This window comes from Cylas formicarius, unplaced genomic scaffold (assembly GCF_029955315.1).
Source record: "Cylas formicarius isolate icCylForm1 unplaced genomic scaffold, icCylForm1.1 PGA_scaffold_4__25_contigs__length_36172078, whole genome shotgun sequence".
Lineage (NCBI taxonomy): Eukaryota > Metazoa > Arthropoda > Insecta > Coleoptera > Brentidae > Cylas > Cylas formicarius.
Genome location: NW_026844334.1, coordinates 1,849,357 through 1,868,230, shown reverse-complemented (window position 1 = coordinate 1,868,230; position 18,874 = coordinate 1,849,357). Strand labels below are relative to the sequence as shown.

Below are 18,874 nucleotides of genomic sequence, written 5' to 3'. Positions count from 1 at the left end.
TCTTCACCGAATAGCAAACGAATTCAAAGTAGGAAGTAGCTCTGTTGCTAACGTTTGATTGAGCCTTCGCGAAGATCCCGAGTTCAAACCCTGTCGATGTTTCAAAATATTTTTCCTCCGTTCTTACCAATATTTTCCATTTTACACGGTGGTGCACTTAAGATGCCAAGTATATACTTGTTCATAGTATTTTTCATATACACAATGCGTTCCGTTGTGCAAGGACAGTAACCATTTTTATTTTTTAATATGAAATACTATGAGTATTTTAAAAAACTAGTTATTTAAATAGCACGCGAAATTTTGAATAGTTTCTGAACGAGTAAAAGAACTTTTCCATTTTTTTTGGCGGAAAAATGAGTTTTTTAACAGTTGGAAACAAATTGGGAATTTTTAATATGGATCCATTTAGGTGGTTAAGGTTTAAAGCTTTGACCTATCTATGGCGAAAATATATTATACAGGGTGGTCATAAATAATAAAAAAAATGAATTTATATAACTTGTATTTGCAAAGATAAAGGCAATGTATAAAATTTTTAATGTTTTTAAAAAAATCTAGAATAAGATATTATATGCATTTAGTGTTAAAAACACTTTTTTCCAAAAAATTGTTTTTCCGAAAACAAATTGAAAAAGTTCATTTTTCTCAAGAGTAAAAAAAATTAAATGACAAAAATACTCAAAATCAAGCAAATAATTAGAATTGCTAACAATGTCTAAAGCATTTCATTATAAGAAAAGTTGGTGAATGTCCTGGGATAGCGGAACACCCTGTATACATACAAATACTAAAATTAAATACATGCTTCCAGTTAAATACTTTTTTATTTAACTTTTTTTCCTCAGGGTCTTATTAATGTTAATTGCGCCACCCTGTACATCCGATGAAATATGTTTCCTGTCTTGTGAAGAATAAGGAAAACGATAAAGAACGCGGTATGTATATTGCAAAAAAAATTTCCTAAATATCGGGTCGAGAAAGTGTTCGCCGAATAGCAAAATGACAACTGGCTGGCGTTAGCTCTGTCGGTAAAGATTAATGTAAATTTCGCGGAGGTGCCGGGTTCAAACCCGTATCGAGTTTTTGAAATATTTTTCATGAATTCTCGTCAATATTTTCCATGATACATATTTGCCGAACCGTATAAGCCAAAACAGCAAAAAAATTGACTTTTTTAGTCTGATGCGTAAAACAGAATGGCGACAGTCAAATAATTTTCTGGCTTAAAAATTAAAAACGAAGAGGATACCTTTCTAGCCATCTCCGCTAAGTGTGCTCCGTGTTCGGCTGTCTCACGCTTGTCGCAATCCAGGCGTAAAATGGCGGCGGTGACGTTGTTTGCCTCTACGTCTGCGAGAGACGTGACGAAAACGTTAAACGCATCGTACAGCAAAGCGGTTCTCGTCTGCAAACACGCGTTGCGGTAAACAATGATAATACGGTCTTCATTGGACATTTATTGACATCCTTTTATGAAAAATAATTCAATTAGAATAAATTATTTAATGAATTTGGATTTCAACCTAGATAATAATAATAATAATAATAATAATAATAATAATAATAATAATAATAATAATAATAATAATAGTAATAACAATAACAATAATAATAACCTATATTAATAATAATAGTAAATAATAATAACAATTCATTATTGGTAAAATATTACTTTCTTTAGACAGAGACTTGTGTAATCCCAATATATGGATCTTTTCCCTAATTTTTCCCTAAATACCAGAACTGAGCTGGATTCAAAATCTTCTTAAATTTAAGATCTTTATTTTCCAATTTAATTTTAATATGATCACACGAAAAGAAATAGGTTCTAAGGAGAGCAAATAGCAAAAGTTGTGTTTTTGGTTAGAATTTAGATTAAAATGTGTTTTTTACTATATTGAGAAGGACTTTTAAGATCCAAACTAAGATTAGCTTCGACGTTATCATAATTCACATTAGCTGGGTGTCGTCAGCTTATGAATGAATGAATTTGATAAAATTTGACGTCCTTAGACATATCAAATGTGTACAAGAGATATAATAGAGGTCTAACAATTGAACCCGGCGGTACGCCCGAAGTAACGTTACCCACATCTGATATTCCGATATTAGTTTTAGCGAAATGTGAAAATAGTGAACAGTGAAACCAAAGTTCTTTAGTTTACCACACAAAAGTCAAGTTATCCAATTTGATGACAAAGTATAGTTACGTAGACTATGGTATCCATGCCAGTTTTTGAAAGTTTTGTTGTTTTTGTACTTTTGAACTGCTCTATCTCTCTCGTTTTCTATCTGTTTTGTTGCATTCGTAAGCCATGACGCTAAGGGTTTGCTTAGTCTAACTGTTTTAACTGTCACACTGTCAAAAAGGGCTAGAATATTGCCGCTTAAGAACTTAGTCTTTTCCTCAATGTTATTCATATCGCATCAGCAAGAAATTCGTCCTCTCTGAAGTATATAACAGACCTAAAAGTGAAGAAATTTTGTTTGCTTAAGTTTTTTCAAACATATCTTCATAATAGGGGTGCTACAGGGTTATGATTCCGTCTCATCTAATCTGGGGTCAATCTGTTTATCCTCTTTACTAATGATTTTGCAGGGGGGATTAATCGTCTTATTGTTTGGGGATAGTTCATAGTCAAATTGGAAATTTAGTGTCACAAACAAATTTTAACGTTCCCGTTTACAGAACTAGAAATCAATCCATGCCATTTTTAATGTCTAACTGAGCAAAATTTTTGCAACACACACTGTTATTAGCAAGTAACTTAGTTTATTAATTTATAGTTATTTAAACTTTTTATACTCGCGGGTGTATGCACTAGAAATCAATCCATATCATGTGAAATTAATAAGTTATTAGCAAGCAACCCAGTTTTATTTTAATTCTATGGTGTATACACTCGCGGGTGTATACGAATGAGGTGTGGTGTTATAATTAGGTCCTTCAGATAAATCGTTGTAACAAATCTCACAGTTTTACACTTAAGCACACCAAATAGTTACCGACACAACTACTCTCCAAAACTCTTGTATTGTTGCTCCAAGATTGAAAACATAAAAAGCAAATCGAAAACTGTTCGATCAGAGACTCCATGAAATTAAGTTCACCAATTTGACAAATGCGTTTTGTCGGTCAAAACTTGTACGGATATCATTGATAAGATACGAGTCGTTGAAGTAATTAAAAAAAACCGAAAGTATCCCTTGGACGACTCTCATTAAAAGATAATCAGTAGATATATAGTGACAGTTCAAGAATAATTATTGTCGTTTTTACATGTAAATTCCCATTAAATGGAAATCGATGGATAGGTCGTCCGTAGCCTACGAACTCAGTCACTTGTCCGATATGGCGATGGTAAAAGTCATCTCCGCGCGATATGGAAACGCCTGGCCCAACCTGATCTCGGTGAAGTTGGCGCACAAAATGGCGCTGCTACTAGGGCTCACGATTCCGAATCGTCACGCGACAGACAAAGTCCCGACTTCTTATAAATGCTACGCGACTCTACGATGCGTACTGTTGTTCTTCACGGCGATCTGGAGCGTTCAATACCGGTTCAAAAATCTCGCAAGCGCCTCCGACCACTTTCTCAGGCTGAGCTTCGGCCTGTTGATAAGCTTGAACCACCTCACAGCCATTCTGACGACAGTGTGGTTCCGTAGCGACAGGTTGATGAGTTTGAGCAAAGCGACAGCGCAGCTTGCCGACGACTTAGGCCTTTATTTTCGCCACACCGTCGACTTCGAAGAACGAAAACTGGCAACGTTGCTCGCGGTGGTTGAACTCTCTAGTTTTTCGCTACTGTGGCCTGGCTATAAGTTCTACGTCGTTCCAAATACGGCCTTCGATCAGCTATTGGTCGTTTACAAAGTCTTCGAATTCGCCATGGTGTCCGTCATCGTTGTCCAAATCAGTTTTGACGTGTCGATGGTGGGTTCGTTGCTGAAGCACCTAAACGGAAAGCTGAGATCGTACGGGCAGCGCGGAGCGGGAGAAGCTCCTAGTATCAGGTACTTCTGCGACAGGTACAAGAAGATCTTAGACGCGATTCGACTGTTGAACGAGGCTTACGGATTGCGGATGGGGATGATCGTGCTGCTGACACTCGTCAGTGTTCTGATGGCGTTCGAACGGCACTTGAAACCTATGCTGATGCTCCGCGGATCTTCCGACAAGTGGCCATTGGGAGCGATCATCTTCTGCGTTTCTATGGTAAGCCGCGGTCAACCGGAATGATTAGTTGTGGCCAGAGGCAGAGTTTAACTCAAAACTGGCTCGCATTTTACTCTGTACAGAGTGGTCCAAATTCGAGAGGCCTCTATGGCTTTAAGCATTTGCAGCATAGTTAGCCCTAAAGTAATATGCATGTGACTGGTTCGATTTTTGAGAGAAGTTGAAAACTACGTCAAATCGTTTCTGAGCTACAGGATGATTTTTAAAAATGTGCTTTTGTGATTTTGTCTTAAAGTTCGCGAGATATAGCATAAAGTTACATCTTTTTAAATGAAATATCCCAATTTTTTTTCAAAAATAGTTTTCTAATAATATTTCCGGTCAAACGATGTGCGATACACGTATTTTTATTAATTAGTTAAAAAGATATCTGCAATTTTTAATAATTACCATAGTTGGCTGTGCTTAACCCTGATCTATGCAGTTTTACGGTATCTGTCTAGGTAGCCATGATCAGATAAAAACAATTGCGGATACGGATCCTTTACAAAACCGCGGCCTAGGACGTATAGAAGCCTAGCCAGAGATAGACAATTCGAAAAATTAACGGTTCCAGAAATAGAAATTAACCCGAATACTTCCGCCAGGGCTATGGAAAGAAACACTGAAATTCCACTCAGCAATGCCGTGCGCATACGACGGGTGCATCAATTACGGCAACGAGATTTTGCTCCAAGACGTGCCCTTTGCAGGTGGTACCTAAATAAATGCCAAGAAGACCCCGATTTTGCCAGGAAAATTATTTGGACGGATGAGGCAACGATTTCTAGCGATGGAATATTCACCAGATATAACTGCTACTACTGGAAATAGTAAAACCCCCATATTATGGTGGAACAAACGAATCATCTAAGTTTTAAGGTATGGGTAGGCATCTACAAAGGACAAATTATTGATAGATTGATGGAAAAATTGGTTAAGGCTTTCGCGGCCCGTTGATAAGCTATTATCTTGGTTTGGGTTTAAAGGCCGTCGTCGATTGGAATTACTTCCTGTTTCGCTAGCACGAGTGGCGAGCTTCTTCAGAGGTCCTTCCATCTCCGATGTTGGACGTAGACTGACGATTTCTCCTGCGCAGGTTGTATTTATGCCGATTGGTGGTGGGCGGGACTTGTTCCGCTTCGGTTGGTCTCGGGATATCGATCGGTACTGCTCGGGCGTTCCTAAGGATCGGGTTCCAGATTTGGTTGAGTCTAAGGGTCTCCTCCTTTCGGTTGAAATTGTGTGGGTGTTTTTGTATCTCAATGGCTTCCCTGACTAGTCTGTTGTGATAGCCGTTGACCGATGTTAGTAACTTACAGCTCTCAAAGTGTATCCTGTGTTCCCCGCTGCCCCGTGCGTGTTCAGCTACTGCAGACTTCTCTGTATGTCCTAGCCTGCAGCTTGCTTTATGCTCCTTAAGTCTCGTTCCCATTGATCTCTTGGTAGTCCCGATGTAGACCTTTCCGCATGAACACGGAATGCGGTAAACTCCTGCAGCTGAAAGTGAGCCCCTCTTGTCCTTCGCTGACCTGATGGTCTGCTGGATCTTCTTTGTAGGCTTAAAGATTGTTTTGATGTCGTGTCTTTTCAATACTCTGCCAATCCTGTCGGTGACACTCGGAATATACGACAGATATGCGTGGGAGGTGGAGGGTCGTTGTTCGGTATCCCGTGATCTTGATGATCTTGAGTTCATTGATCTCTCGATCTCCCTCTTGCTGTAGCCATTTGCCTCGAACGCAGTTTTTAGGTATTCAAGTTCCATCTGGAGGCTCTCCGGTTCGCAAATCCTTCGGGCTCGTTCTGTCAGGGTTCTGATAACCCCATACTTTTGACTTGGGTGATGGTTGGATAGAGCATGCAGGTATCTGTCCGTATGGGTTGGTTTTCTGTAAACTGTGTGGCCCAGCTTCTTACCTCGCTTCCTCACTAGTACGTCCAAGAATGCAAGTTGTTGGTCATTTTCAGTCTTTTCAGGAAGTAATTCCAATCGACGACGGCCTTTAAACCCGAACCAAGATAATAGCTTAGATTGATGGAAATTTAAATGGCAAAAGATACCAATAAATTCTAGAAGGGCAGGTAATTCCGTTTATCGACAATTTGCCACTTCATCAAAATAATGAGCTATACTTTCAAGATGGCGATGATGGATCGGAAATAAAGGTCCTATATATTGGCCCCCCAGGTCTCTAGACCTGAACCATTGCCACTTCTTTTTGTGGGGGAGAATCAAAGACCTTGTGTTTCGAAATCGCAAACTATTAGAAGATAATTGGAAGAGGCACTCCGTACTGCATTCAGGCAGCTTCGTGACGTAGAACTTCTTAATGCAAAAAATAGAGAAAATGCAGGATACGTTTACAAGAAAACGGCCGTCAATTTGAGCATAGTTTAATTAATAAAAATTTTAAATAAAAAAAAATGCTTTTAATAATTTTATTTCAGTTTATTACTTTAGGGTTGGTAATTATTGTAAACTAGAAGTTAAGCGCCTTCTATGGTAAATATCAAAAATTGGTAGAAGAATTGATTTCATGCAAGAATTTTAGTTTCATCGAATACAATTTTATGTCCGGTTTCGTGATTATGTTCGACAACAGCTGATGGGTTTATTTGTCTTAGTCTTAAGCCTTTTTCATGTTCTTTGAGCCCAGTTGATATTTTTTGTCCGGTCTTTCCAATGTATTCTTTGCCGCATACGCATGGAACGCTGCAAACTCCCGGCATCTCAATTGGAATTTTCTCCTTGAAGGGAGATTTTTGGACCAGTGGTAAATCTGGTTTTGACGTTATATTTCTTTAGAACATTTGATATGTGGTCAGTGAGGTTATGAATGTAAAGGACAACATAGGCAAGTGTGGAATTGCTGGATTGCTGACATTTTCAAATTGACTATGACCTACTTTGTATAGATAAATTGTTTATGGAATATTTCTTTGTTTTGTCATAACTGTGGATATGAAATCTACACACGAATTCCGCTGTAGTTTGGCAAAAATCCCCAACGAATAAGACATTGGCGTCGTTAATCACTTCTGGAAGATCATTAGTAAAGAGGATAAACAGTATAAGTATTATATTATATTATGCAGATATGACCTTAATTTTCCTTGTCATTTATCAGGTTTGTCGATAGGACGTATTAACAACGACCGTTGCATTAAAACAATTGAAAGCGGATCGTTTATTAGGCGAACTTTACTACCGACTATCGCGTCGCCATGAACATGAAAGACCTTCTCGTATTTAAAATCATCCGCGTATCGTGCTTGCTGTTAGGTTTCGGCGTAGCCGACACATCAACCAAGATCTACGCCTGTTACGCCGCCTGCAGGTGTCTCTTTGTCTTAGCATCCGCTGCGGTCACCACCGTCCTACGCCTAACCTACGCCGAAAGAACCGCCGATAATTACGCTAGGATCTTATTCAACTTGGTGGTTAGCACGACGCACTTGGTCTGCGTCGTATATCCCGTATGGTTGAAAAGGGAGCAATTGGTAACGGCAAGGAAACAACTTCACAACGCTGTGGTCACAATCGAAGAACGGAAACTGTCTATGGCTTCCTCTTTGATCGCCCTGGCTAGTTTCTCGTTCGTCTGGCCCGGTTGCTATTTTTTATCGCCCACGGAAAACTTCTACTCTTGGCTGAGGCTAGTCCACGGGAACTGCGAGTTTTCCCTGCTTTGCGTGGCAGTTCTTCAGATATATTGCGACGTGTCTGTGGTTGAAGCAGTCTTGAAGGGTATCAACGAGGACCTCGGGCGTGATCTCTGCCGCATCGAACGAGTGGACCGTTGTTGCCGTGCCTACTGGAAAGTCCGCGAGGCGATCTCCCTGCTGAACCAAGCGTACGGTACCCAGATATTTATGTTCATGGTGGTCTCGGTCATTTGTTCTTTGATTGGATTCGATAGACATCTGAAACCGGCTTTGCAGTCTCCGGGTTACACCAGTCCATCGCGATGGGTGCTCTCCCTTCAAATATTTCTGATAGCGATGGTAAGATTGGGGCGAACATTGGTTGAGGTAACTTGACACCTTTTTCAGATGTACGTCGCCGTGCTGGCGTACAAGTGCAACGAAACCGTGGAGGAAGCGAAGCGGACCGCTCGGATCAGCTACAGGTTGTATTTGGAGCACCCCATCGTGTCGAAAACCGACCACGAGCAGCTCGTCAAGGAGCAGCTGTTGTGGCTCTCCCAAGGTGACTTGGCCAACTCGTTGCAGTTTCAAGCGATGGGTCTGGTAGCGGTCGACTACAATATGATTTACACCATATTCGGGACCATCATTAGCTACATAGTGCTGTTGCTTCAATTCAAATAGGAGTTTGGATCTGGTAGTTAGCGATTTTGTAGATTTTCAGTGTGAGAATTATTGTTTTATCCTTGTTAGATCACTGTGCGGATTGTTTTTTTAATAAAATTTTGACACCACGCGCGTAAATCCTTTCATTACTGGAATAGCAAGGTTGAATTAATTTTCGAATAAAACTTCCACATTTTACTGAAATACTATTTACCAAACATGAGTCGCGGATAAGATTTTTATCGAATAAGATTTGATCCGGTTCGGCAACTCCTGATGAGTGTATTTATCGTAGCCTTAAGGCTCTTTCATGTTCCCTGAGCCTCGTTCTCTGCCGCATACGCATTCAATGTTCCTAATATCTCAAACGGAATTTTGGACAAGTGGTAAATCTGAATATGACGTTACATTTCTTAAAGAATTTTGTAAGTTGTAAGCTTGGGGTTGTTTTATGATTCATCATTATGTTTGGAGAGTTGTGACGAAGTGTATTTTGGAGATGGAAGGTGTTTTAATTTTCGGTTCTAGTTTTACGGCTCTGCAAATAAAAAATAACCGATGATTTTTGGGCTGGATGGTAATACGACAATGCATTAAAGTCTGTGTGTAGGTTTTCTGTAAGTGTGTGTTCTATTGATGAGCATATCTAGGATTTTATTATTAGAAGATTATTATTAGCTTCTAAAACGTAGTTTAGAGTGTAGAGGTGTAGAGAGCTTGAATAGCTAAGAAAACCTGGCAAGGATTCTTGACCAGGAGCTTCATTTTAAATTCTTCCAAGCATAAATTCGCTATGAAGAAGAAGAATACCTTTGAGACAAGCATTTTTCACTTAAGATAAGAAGATAAGAAATAATGACTTTAGTAAAGAGGGATTCTAAGTCCAACGAACATTTCGATGTAAATGCTTTTAATATCAAAGCTAGATATTTTGCTAGAGAATGTCTTGATAAACCACTGCTGACGATAGATAGAAGGGATAATACTGATTTGTGAATCTTAGGGAATCCATGGAGACGAGGAATTTTAGTCATGAAGAGTGACAGACTTTTTCACAGATTCTAATAGAGAAGAAGCCTGAACCGATTTGAGGTTGACTATAGGATCTCTCCATCTGAAAAAATGTCTTGAATTTTTTCCTGAAATGCCCACATTTATCTGCTTCTTAAGGGTAAAGCGTTTAGGCTTTGGATTATTAAATTCAGTAGGTATGGATTTTTTAGTAATTTTCCTGGTTTCAAATCGAATTTCATTAGCTGAAGCTGCCAACAACCAACGCAGGAGGAATCCAGAAGAATTGTAAATGGTAAATCTGACCTAGTTCCTAATGGACGAGCTACACTTAACCACGGATATAGGACGGTCGGTTAACGATAAGGACCAGACTCCAGCAGCAAAGTTTGCCCGTGCTTATCTGTTAGAATTCATATCGGCGAACGGTAACAAACCGCGCAATTAATGGCGAGCCCGCTAACTGACCCCGGACATTTGCAACGGCTTTCGGGAGGCGAAACAATGAAATAGCATCGAGAAAACTCCCAGCGTGAAAGGATAATTCGATTTGGAAACCGAAAAGAACGAATTGGAAGCCGCCTTGTGTTGCAATTATCAAAATCCGATTCGAAGCTTCGGACCGCACCGTATTTGATGACGCGCAACGATGTCCCTACGTGTATTGTGTTTTTTTCGTCAGCTCCAAATTAGTCGAAGCGGTTTAAATGCCACCGAATCGCAGAAAGTGTTTGGGAGCTTTCGGTTTTATAGTTCTTATCATATTGAAATAATCGATGACGTCATAATACTTTATTTTGTAGACCACGTCAGATCTAGTCTATCAAAGAAATTATTATTACTGACGATTACAATTTTACCAAAAAAAAAATAGTGCGTCAGTTGAATTTAATAAATTTTAATCCGTTTAAAACCCGTTTAGAACAAATTGTTTAAGAAGCCTATAAGAAATATGCCTAAAGATACACGAATAAAAATACAGGGTGTTTCACCTCGGACGTTAACAGCAAACCGTTCTCAAAATTTGATTAGTTTCATAAGCGGCGTACGCTAAGACTTCATGACATCGAGAAAATAAATATTTTCTTCATTATTCGTGCTGAAATATATAGCTTCAATTAATTTTTTATTACTGCGACACTGGAAGTAGTAAAACGTTAAAATTTTGGACCTACTTTAAGGAGGTATTGAACAGAATTTGCCTACCAGATACAACAACTTTGAAAAATGCATTTTTTCGAATGGAACGCCCTGTACACACTTCAGAGCAAATTAAATGCCCTTTCAAATGAGGTCTCACATCCCCTATTCCTAAATCGTCTGGTTTAAGTGCCCAGCAAGATCGCCCGATCTTGTGCCATTAGATTTTTACCTATGGGGTGTGTATTCGACACCAGTGGAGAGCATCGAATTGTATGATGCTTTGAGCAAATAGATCCATCGCAGAAAAACAAGGCTTCTGCCATCGGCCCACTTCAACCGATTTTAGTGTTTAGAATGCAACGGTGACCACTTCGAAAATCTATTGGGCTTCGATTCATTTCTGTGTGCAATTTTTAGTTAAAATTAGAATTAGTTAATTCTGGCAATTTTTCTCTCGTGTTGATTCATTTTATTAAATTTTCTTGTCCATGGATAATAAACAAACTCATTAAAACAGCATTATAAAACAGGTTTCTTCTATTTGTAGACAAAATTTGCGCTACAATCAATAATGAGTAAATGATTATTGAACTGTATCCCATTTAAAATTTCAGTGTTGACGCGACGGCGTCGCAGCGTAAAAAATTTTCAGAATCATTCCATATACCGTTAGCCAGTGAAACACCCCGTATATTTCTGACGAGTCTCCCAAAGAGGAAAGATAATTTTTTACCTTGATGATTGGCGGGTTAACTTTCCAAGCCTTGGTGACGCTCTTTAAAGCTTTACTGCTGGGATCTAATAGCCTCATGGCCGTAATATTGGTGCGAATGTTCCTGAAGTGAGTCCAGTCCAAAGTGTGCGCGTCCTGCAAGGATGAAATTTAGCTCAGTTTCCTTAGAGAGGTGAGGAAAAAAAAATTACAAGCGCCGAGGGGCAATACGAAAAAAGTAAAATAATGGAAGGCAATTTTAATAAATAAACAAAGCGGCACGTACCAAATCGGTGAGTATATAGCTGTGGTAATCTTCCAAGAGATTTACTTCTTTCGCCTGCCGTAAAACCTCTAAAATACGAGCGGCTTTACAGTCCAGGATGAAATGAACGTCCTCGGAGTATTTAATTTGCTTCAGCACTGGCCTGCAACGATAATGCGGTACACTCTTGGTAAATTTTCGAAATATTTTACAGCGAAATAACATTTTGTTGGAGCGAGATACAATTACACGATGCCCCGTAGAAAAGATTAATTTTTAGTTAGTTAGCGATAATTTAAAGGTATTTTCCACATACATAAAATGTATTTGGAAAATATCATGGTAGAAGGTAGAAGATTCCTCATAGCTTATCTACTTTTTTTTTTAACTACTCACCATAATAGCAAAGTTGCAAAATATAAACTTATTGAGCAGACTTGCAAAGCATTCTAGAAGATCTGTATGAGAAACATTCCGATCTCAGCATATATCATGGTAGAAGGTAGAAGAATCCTCATAGCTTATCTTCTTATTTTTTTTAACTACTCACCATAATAACAAAGTTGCAAAATATAAGCTTTTTGAGCAGACTTGTAAAGTATCCTAGAAGATCTGTATGAGAAACATTCCGATCTCAGGGGTGTAAACAACTATAAACCTCTTTTTACCTTCCTAGCTTTAATTAGTGTGTCTCTTCTATTGAACTACTAACGTATTAACTTTCTTGCTTAGTTTGTTTAAACAGACCAATTTGTAATTTGTAATTTGTAATTGTAATTAGGTATGAATTTTTTTGTCAAAAGTAGTTTTCGTTTTTTGTAAGTTGTATGGAAAATTTTTAAATATTTAAATCAGGTTTTCAGGTTTTGTTTTCAGAAGCTGCCAACGAAGTATCTGTTAGACTTGGAACAGTCATAGAACCCGTATAGCTTATAGCTACTATTACTACTTTTAACGAACCTGATTGAATTCAGTTTTTCACGATTATTCTCAACCCAGAAAAGGGAATACACTTATCAATCAGCGAGGTATGTCTTATTCTGAGATCAATAGAATCTTTCATTCTTCATCTTTTTTTATAGTAAAATTTGTTGAGGATTTTGAGTAATTTGCTAAAAATTTTGTCATGTAGTTTTTTGACTCTCTTGTATCGATCTGGAACGTTTTCAGCATCACAGTGTTGCCGCTTGCATCGAAAAGTAGTGACAATTGTGACATAAGATATTTAGCGAACAAATATAAACAATAATTATTACAAATTGGAAAATAATATCATAAAAATATCTCTCATAAATGTAAATTTAAATTTTAAAATAAATTTGATATGGAAGTAGGAGGGTAGAATGAGTGTCAACAGGTAGTTTTTTCAAATTGTCTTTCATATTATTAAAAATAGCATCTGAATTATGGATGAAATACCTTCAAAACGAACTAAAAATTATTTTGCTTGTACTTGACAACAAGTTTGTCAAGTAAATAAATAAAATTGTATAAATGCTCCACCAGTCCGGTTCATTTATCTTAGTTGATATGCTGCCATATTTAAATAAGTGTTATAAATAAATCTACAACATTAATTTTGGAGTTTTTGATGTCTACACTTTGTGAATTTATGGAGGCGCGGAAAGCGTACAATGTCAGATAAGGCGAGACTCTCACACAGGTTCCTCCTCATTTTAGACTTAATTATAGGTACCCAATTTAAGAAATTAATCGATAGTTTTTCACCCACAGGCTACCGTACTACTTTTTATAAAACCTCTAGATTCCTCCTACGTCGGTTTTTGTTGACTCAAAATTGCTTCTTCAGAGCTTGACTCAAACCAACACGCATATTAATTCATTTTTCTTATAACGGTCAAATTTTTGAACATACATCGGGAACAGCTATGGATTCTCCACTATCACCAGTCATCGAAAATATATTAATGGAAGAATTTGTGAAGAAAGCTCTCGTAACCTTCTATATAAAACCAAAATTGTGGAAACGCTAAGTCGATGATACTTTTGTTATTTGGATTCATGACATTTAAATTGTACTCCCTAACATATGTTTTATCATTGAATTAGAGACTAATAAAAAACTCCCATTCTTATATATTCTTATCCATAGAAAATCAGACCAAACATTCCACCACCATCCGTCCCAAAAATCATCGGTTATCAACTCACTTGTTTACAGCGCCGTAACCTTACCTCTGCGCTTCTCTCTAATAATTTCCATATTAAAGATATTAAGCGTTCCATCACAAAAAACACTTCACCACAACCCTCCAATAGCAATGAGCTCGAAAGCAATCCCATACTGGCAACTGTTGTCCAACCTTACATTCAAAACATCACTGACCACATATCAAAACTTCTAAAGAAATATAACTTCAAAACCAGACTTACCATTTATGCAAAAATCTCTGAACATCTTCGATCCGTCAAAGACAAAATTCTATTTGCGATGCCAGCAGTTTACAGCATTCAATGCATATGCGGCAAACAATACATTGTAGAGACCGGACGTAAAATATGACCTAGACTCAAAGAACATGAAAGAGCCTAAAGACTAAGACGAATAAACTCATCAGCAGTTACCGAACACAGTCAGGAATTCAACTGAACTGAATGAAACTGAAATTCTTGCATTTAATCAATTCTTCTACCAATGAAAAATCCGAGAGTCTATAGAAATCAATATGAAACCTAACAATCTTAACCGCGACTGAGGTCTTTACCTGTCATCAGTATGGGAATCAGTCGTCCGAGACGATGTTTATTCATCTCATTCGAAAAGTTTGAAAAGTTCAAGTAAACAAAAACCGACACAGGAGAAATCCAGAGGTTTTATAAGAAGTAATCGATATTCTAATTAAATTGATATTCTACGATTCATTCATTCATTCATCTTTCTACCAAAACTTAATTGCATATTTGTTAGTGAAGACTAGCCATGAAATTTCAACAGTATGCATTAGGCGGTCGATGCAAAAGCAAACTTTTTAAGCAGAACATTTGCCAAGTTGACAGTTTCGCCTTTCAGCCGAACATGGTCGCGGATCCCTCGCAACTTAACTACTAATATAACACTTAGTGACTTCTGAGACCGAGGGTATTGCTTAAGGGTGGTTATTTGTTCAGTCTCGCTTTTGCAGTTTACTTTACCGAGGCGACGAGGAAACCCGACTCTCCCTATGCATCTCTCCCGTCTCCGGTGCATCTCGGCGTGATTTATCCACCAATTCGCGTGAAAAACGACTCGCTCCCACCCACCTTATTTCACCCACCTGTAATCGGGTCCGGGACCCAATTTTCTGAACGTCACTGCAGGATCCGCGGGTCTCCGATTCAAACTCTCTCGCAGCCTTAACAATCCGTCGTCGTTTTCATAGATGATGGTGTAACTCTTCCAGTCGTTGTCCTTCACGAGCGTCGCGAGGGCTTTGGACAGTGCCGCAGCGCTGGGGTGCAAGTTGAATATGGGGGAGGACCTATCTGCAGTTAAAGAAGACAACCTCGGGTTCCAGATGGTTTGGAACTGCGGTATTTGAAGGGTCGACGACAAAGACTGGACCAGTTCGTTGATTTCCGGCGATTCGGGACCGAAGATGGCGGCCAGCCCTTTGGTGATCAGGTCGCAAACTGGAAACGAAGGCGCTTGGAATGTCAAGTCTCATGGGATGAAATTATAAAGGGTTTAATACTGCTTTACAATACAGTAACGAAATAGACATAGACGTCAATATTTGAACCACGTATTCTGTAACCCAAAATACGGATAAAAGTTCACGTAAACTAGGGTCCAAAACGTCTTAGTTTTTAACATACACTGTGTTGAATTTGAAGAGGTGATGGCGATTTCTTGTAAATATTTTGGAAACACGTAAACATTTTTAAATAATATACCATTTTTTATTAGAATAATTAGTTTTACAGTTGGTAGGTTGATTTGTCTTTTGTTAATAAAAGGATTTACGAGAACAATCCAAATAAAAACTATTTTTTACCAACAATGAACAAAATTGAAAACTGTCGAATGATTGACATTTAATTTTTATTTATCCAGCAACACAAACAAATGAAACGCGCCATTAACTTCCAAGGCATACTAATGATTATCTGCGCCTCGACTGTAAACATTAAAATTAAGAAAAAAATTGTAATTAAATTTTTAAAATCATTTTTCTCGAAAACAGTGCGTTCTAGCGAAGTGGGAGAAGGTGATTTGCAAATTCTGCAGTCCAAGTTACGAAAATTTGACAACCAAGAAATTTGGGTCAAATTTTTCCCACGCCTGAAGACAATCCAATACTAAGTTTTAGTTCGTTAAATAGGGCCTAAAAAGTTTAGTAACTGTACCAAATTTTATTTAAAAATATTTGCGTGCATCGAAAATATTTACAAAAAATCGCCATCACCTTTTGAAATTTAACACCCTGTACGTTAAAAACTAAGACGTTTTGGACCCTACTTTATATGAACTTATATTCTTATTTTGAGTGATACGTGGCTAAAATATTGTCTTCTAAGTTCGGGACACCTCGCATAAAAGGCCTAAAAATTAAGGAGAAATATTGCAGTATATTTGATTGTATGACTATTTAAAATATAAAACAAATGTCAAAATTAACACATCTCTTTTCAAACCAATTATTCTAAATTTTTTCAAGCTACGTTGGATAGTTAAAAACTGGCCGCAATAAGAATTAACAAAGTCTAACGACAGAACTAACTGACGCAAAGTCTAGAAATTAAATAAATCCTATAATAGCATCAACCAAACATATTTTACTTCTTTATAATTTTTTTTCCTTCCAGCTTCAACACTGAATAAAATACAAAACAAGAAGCCAAATTTTCAAAAGAGTTTTTAGAAAATTTTGAAATATTACCCTTTTCACCAGCTTCGTAGACCTTGTCGCCTCGGAACTGGTAAACGTGAGGTTGAATCGAATAAGAAGTTCTCGACTTTACCAGCTGGACGGCGCTCCTGATTGCCACTTGCGTAATCTCAACCCAGTCGTCGTCCTCTTGTAGAAAAATTGCTGCAAAATTTGTTGAATAATACTAATGCATTTTTTTCAATGCTTTACGAAAGCGCTGAAAGTCCAGAGTAAACAAAATACAGATTTAAATTTAATTTGACCAATTTTTGACGAATAAATCAACATTTCTCAGAGTTTTCAAGAATTTCTTAGAGTGCGAAAAAAAGGGACACAACTGAGAAATAATGAGTGTGCTGGTTTCATTCAGTTTATTATTTATTTATTTTTATTTTATTTATTTATTTATAAGTTTTGCCTACCCGAGGCAATTGACACCATAAATACAACATAACTTATTTAAGGAGACTGTAAATACACTTTGAGGTTAAGGTTTTTTTTATTCAAAGGCTTGTAATTCCATACATGCAAGCTGGTTGTTTGATTGGGTTTGAGAAACAATTAGAAAGAAGTAATGTCTTCCACAATAGCTTTAATTTTTATATATTTTTTTGTAAATTTCAAAAAGTGAAATATACTCGTATATTGACAAAATCCTGTATGTAATTACAGGCAAAAAAAGTAAGAACATTTTTTTATTTCACATCAAATTGTTTTACTAACTAACTCGCAGCTTTGATGCTTTGAATTTTTTTAGTTTTAACAAATAATAAGTGAAAAAGTGTTCTATTTAATATTAAACCAACTTAAAATTAAGTTCGGTTTTGTTTTTAATTTCACACCTAATTGTGTTGCCCGCTTGTAGTTTTAAAACCACAATTGCCAAATTGTTCCCCAATGATTTGTGGCTCAGCTATAAATAGCTTAAAGTAATTGAGTTTTGCTGTTTCGGACCAGCTTTTATTCACCTTTGTTTCTAAGCAATGCAGTGGACCACGGATACAGGGTGGCTAAAAACCAAAACGTCAGACTAAAAAGGCACTCAAAAAAATTTGGTATTGGTGGGGAGTGTATTTTCTGGGTTGTTAATTATTTATTTTCATATTTGGTGTTTGTTTCCATACTCCCCTTAAAAATAAAAAAAATGCGTAATGAAACATGGAATCAGACACAGGGCGTGATTTTTTCTCGCGCCATGTAACAAAAATGCCATGGGACCAATGAGAACGAGTTATTAGTTTCTGATATATCAAAACGCTGCAATTTTTCTCAGAGGAAACATTTTATCACGTGCGTCACGGACACCCTGTATACGCAAAACTCCGCCAAACTCGAAGACTCTCTCACCCACATTGACGACGGTCTTTTGCCTCGAACCTTGGACAAAGGGCACCACCAAAAGACACTTTATTAGGAACAATGCAGACATAATTGCCACTCGCGAGGTTAGGATCGAAATGTCCGCCATTTGTTTACGGCGGGCGTGTTTCCGCCGCCTGAGGCGCTACAACAATAATTCGTTTCTATTTTTAACCGTTTAATTTGGGATTTATATTATGGAAAATGTTATTGCCCTTTCGCATCTCGTCGGTCTTCGATTCGCTTTGCGCGACACCCATGGGAGCAGTTATACTTTTATTTATTTATAAGGATACGACTGAAAAAGAAAAGTTGGTCGAGGAACTATTAATAAGAAGTGAAAAAAAGAACAAAAAGATAAATAAACCAGTCGACAAAAAGGTGAATAAAGTTAAACGGAACCTTAAAGGGTTTACTCAGAAGTAAAAATCTTCATCTGAAGATGATGATGATGAATTGCCTCTATCACTGGATTCCACGTATGATATGTCTGAAGATGAAAATGATGACGAATATGATGTTTCATCTAGTTGTGAATCTGAAGATGATCATGGAAATGATATGCCACCAGAAACTAACGATTGGGTTGTTGTCAATTTAATATCAATGAAAACTTTGGTACATCGTTATGTTGGACAAATTCAGTCTGTTAGCGATTCCGGTGGCCTATAAAAGACGATGTTGCTGAAGTGGCTAGATACCAAATAGCAAAAAAAAATCCACCTGAGTTCAAGTCTAACAGCAAACGAGTGATCTCATTTAATTTTACTAAATCTTTAAGAACATTTAATATTTCGCGTTAGGTTATTACCTAAAAAGATTGTTACTATTTGATTAGATAAGTCTTAGATCTTGCAATGCAAATGTGTGATATGAATACCTGATGTTATTAGTAGTTTCTAGTTGTCAAAGTTATTTATGTTTGTTACATTTCCTTGAGATTAATACAAAGAGAAGTTAATGATAGTTAGTGA

At 37.5% G+C, this 18,874-nt stretch overlaps 1 protein-coding gene across 1 annotated transcript in view; it reads right to left on the bottom strand.

Moving 5' to 3' along the window:
- Nucleotides 1–18,021, bottom strand: part of LOC132700582 (glutamate receptor ionotropic, kainate 2-like) — a 51,255-nt gene extending 33,234 nt beyond the window's left edge. Inside the window, exons 1-6 of the mRNA XM_060667993.1 lie at nt 17,889–18,021; nt 16,551–16,703; nt 14,946–15,300; nt 11,692–11,833; nt 11,427–11,561; nt 1,253–1,408 (exon numbers count right to left, since the gene is read on the bottom strand). Of these exons, the coding sequence (XP_060523976.1) occupies nt 1,253–1,408; nt 11,427–11,561; nt 11,692–11,833; nt 14,946–15,300; nt 16,551–16,703; nt 17,889–18,009 (1,062 nt within the window). The 5' untranslated portion in view covers nt 18,010–18,021. The remainder of the gene's footprint in view (nt 1–1,252; nt 1,409–11,426; nt 11,562–11,691; nt 11,834–14,945; nt 15,301–16,550; nt 16,704–17,888) is intronic.
- Nucleotides 18,022–18,874: the final 853 nt, after the last annotated feature.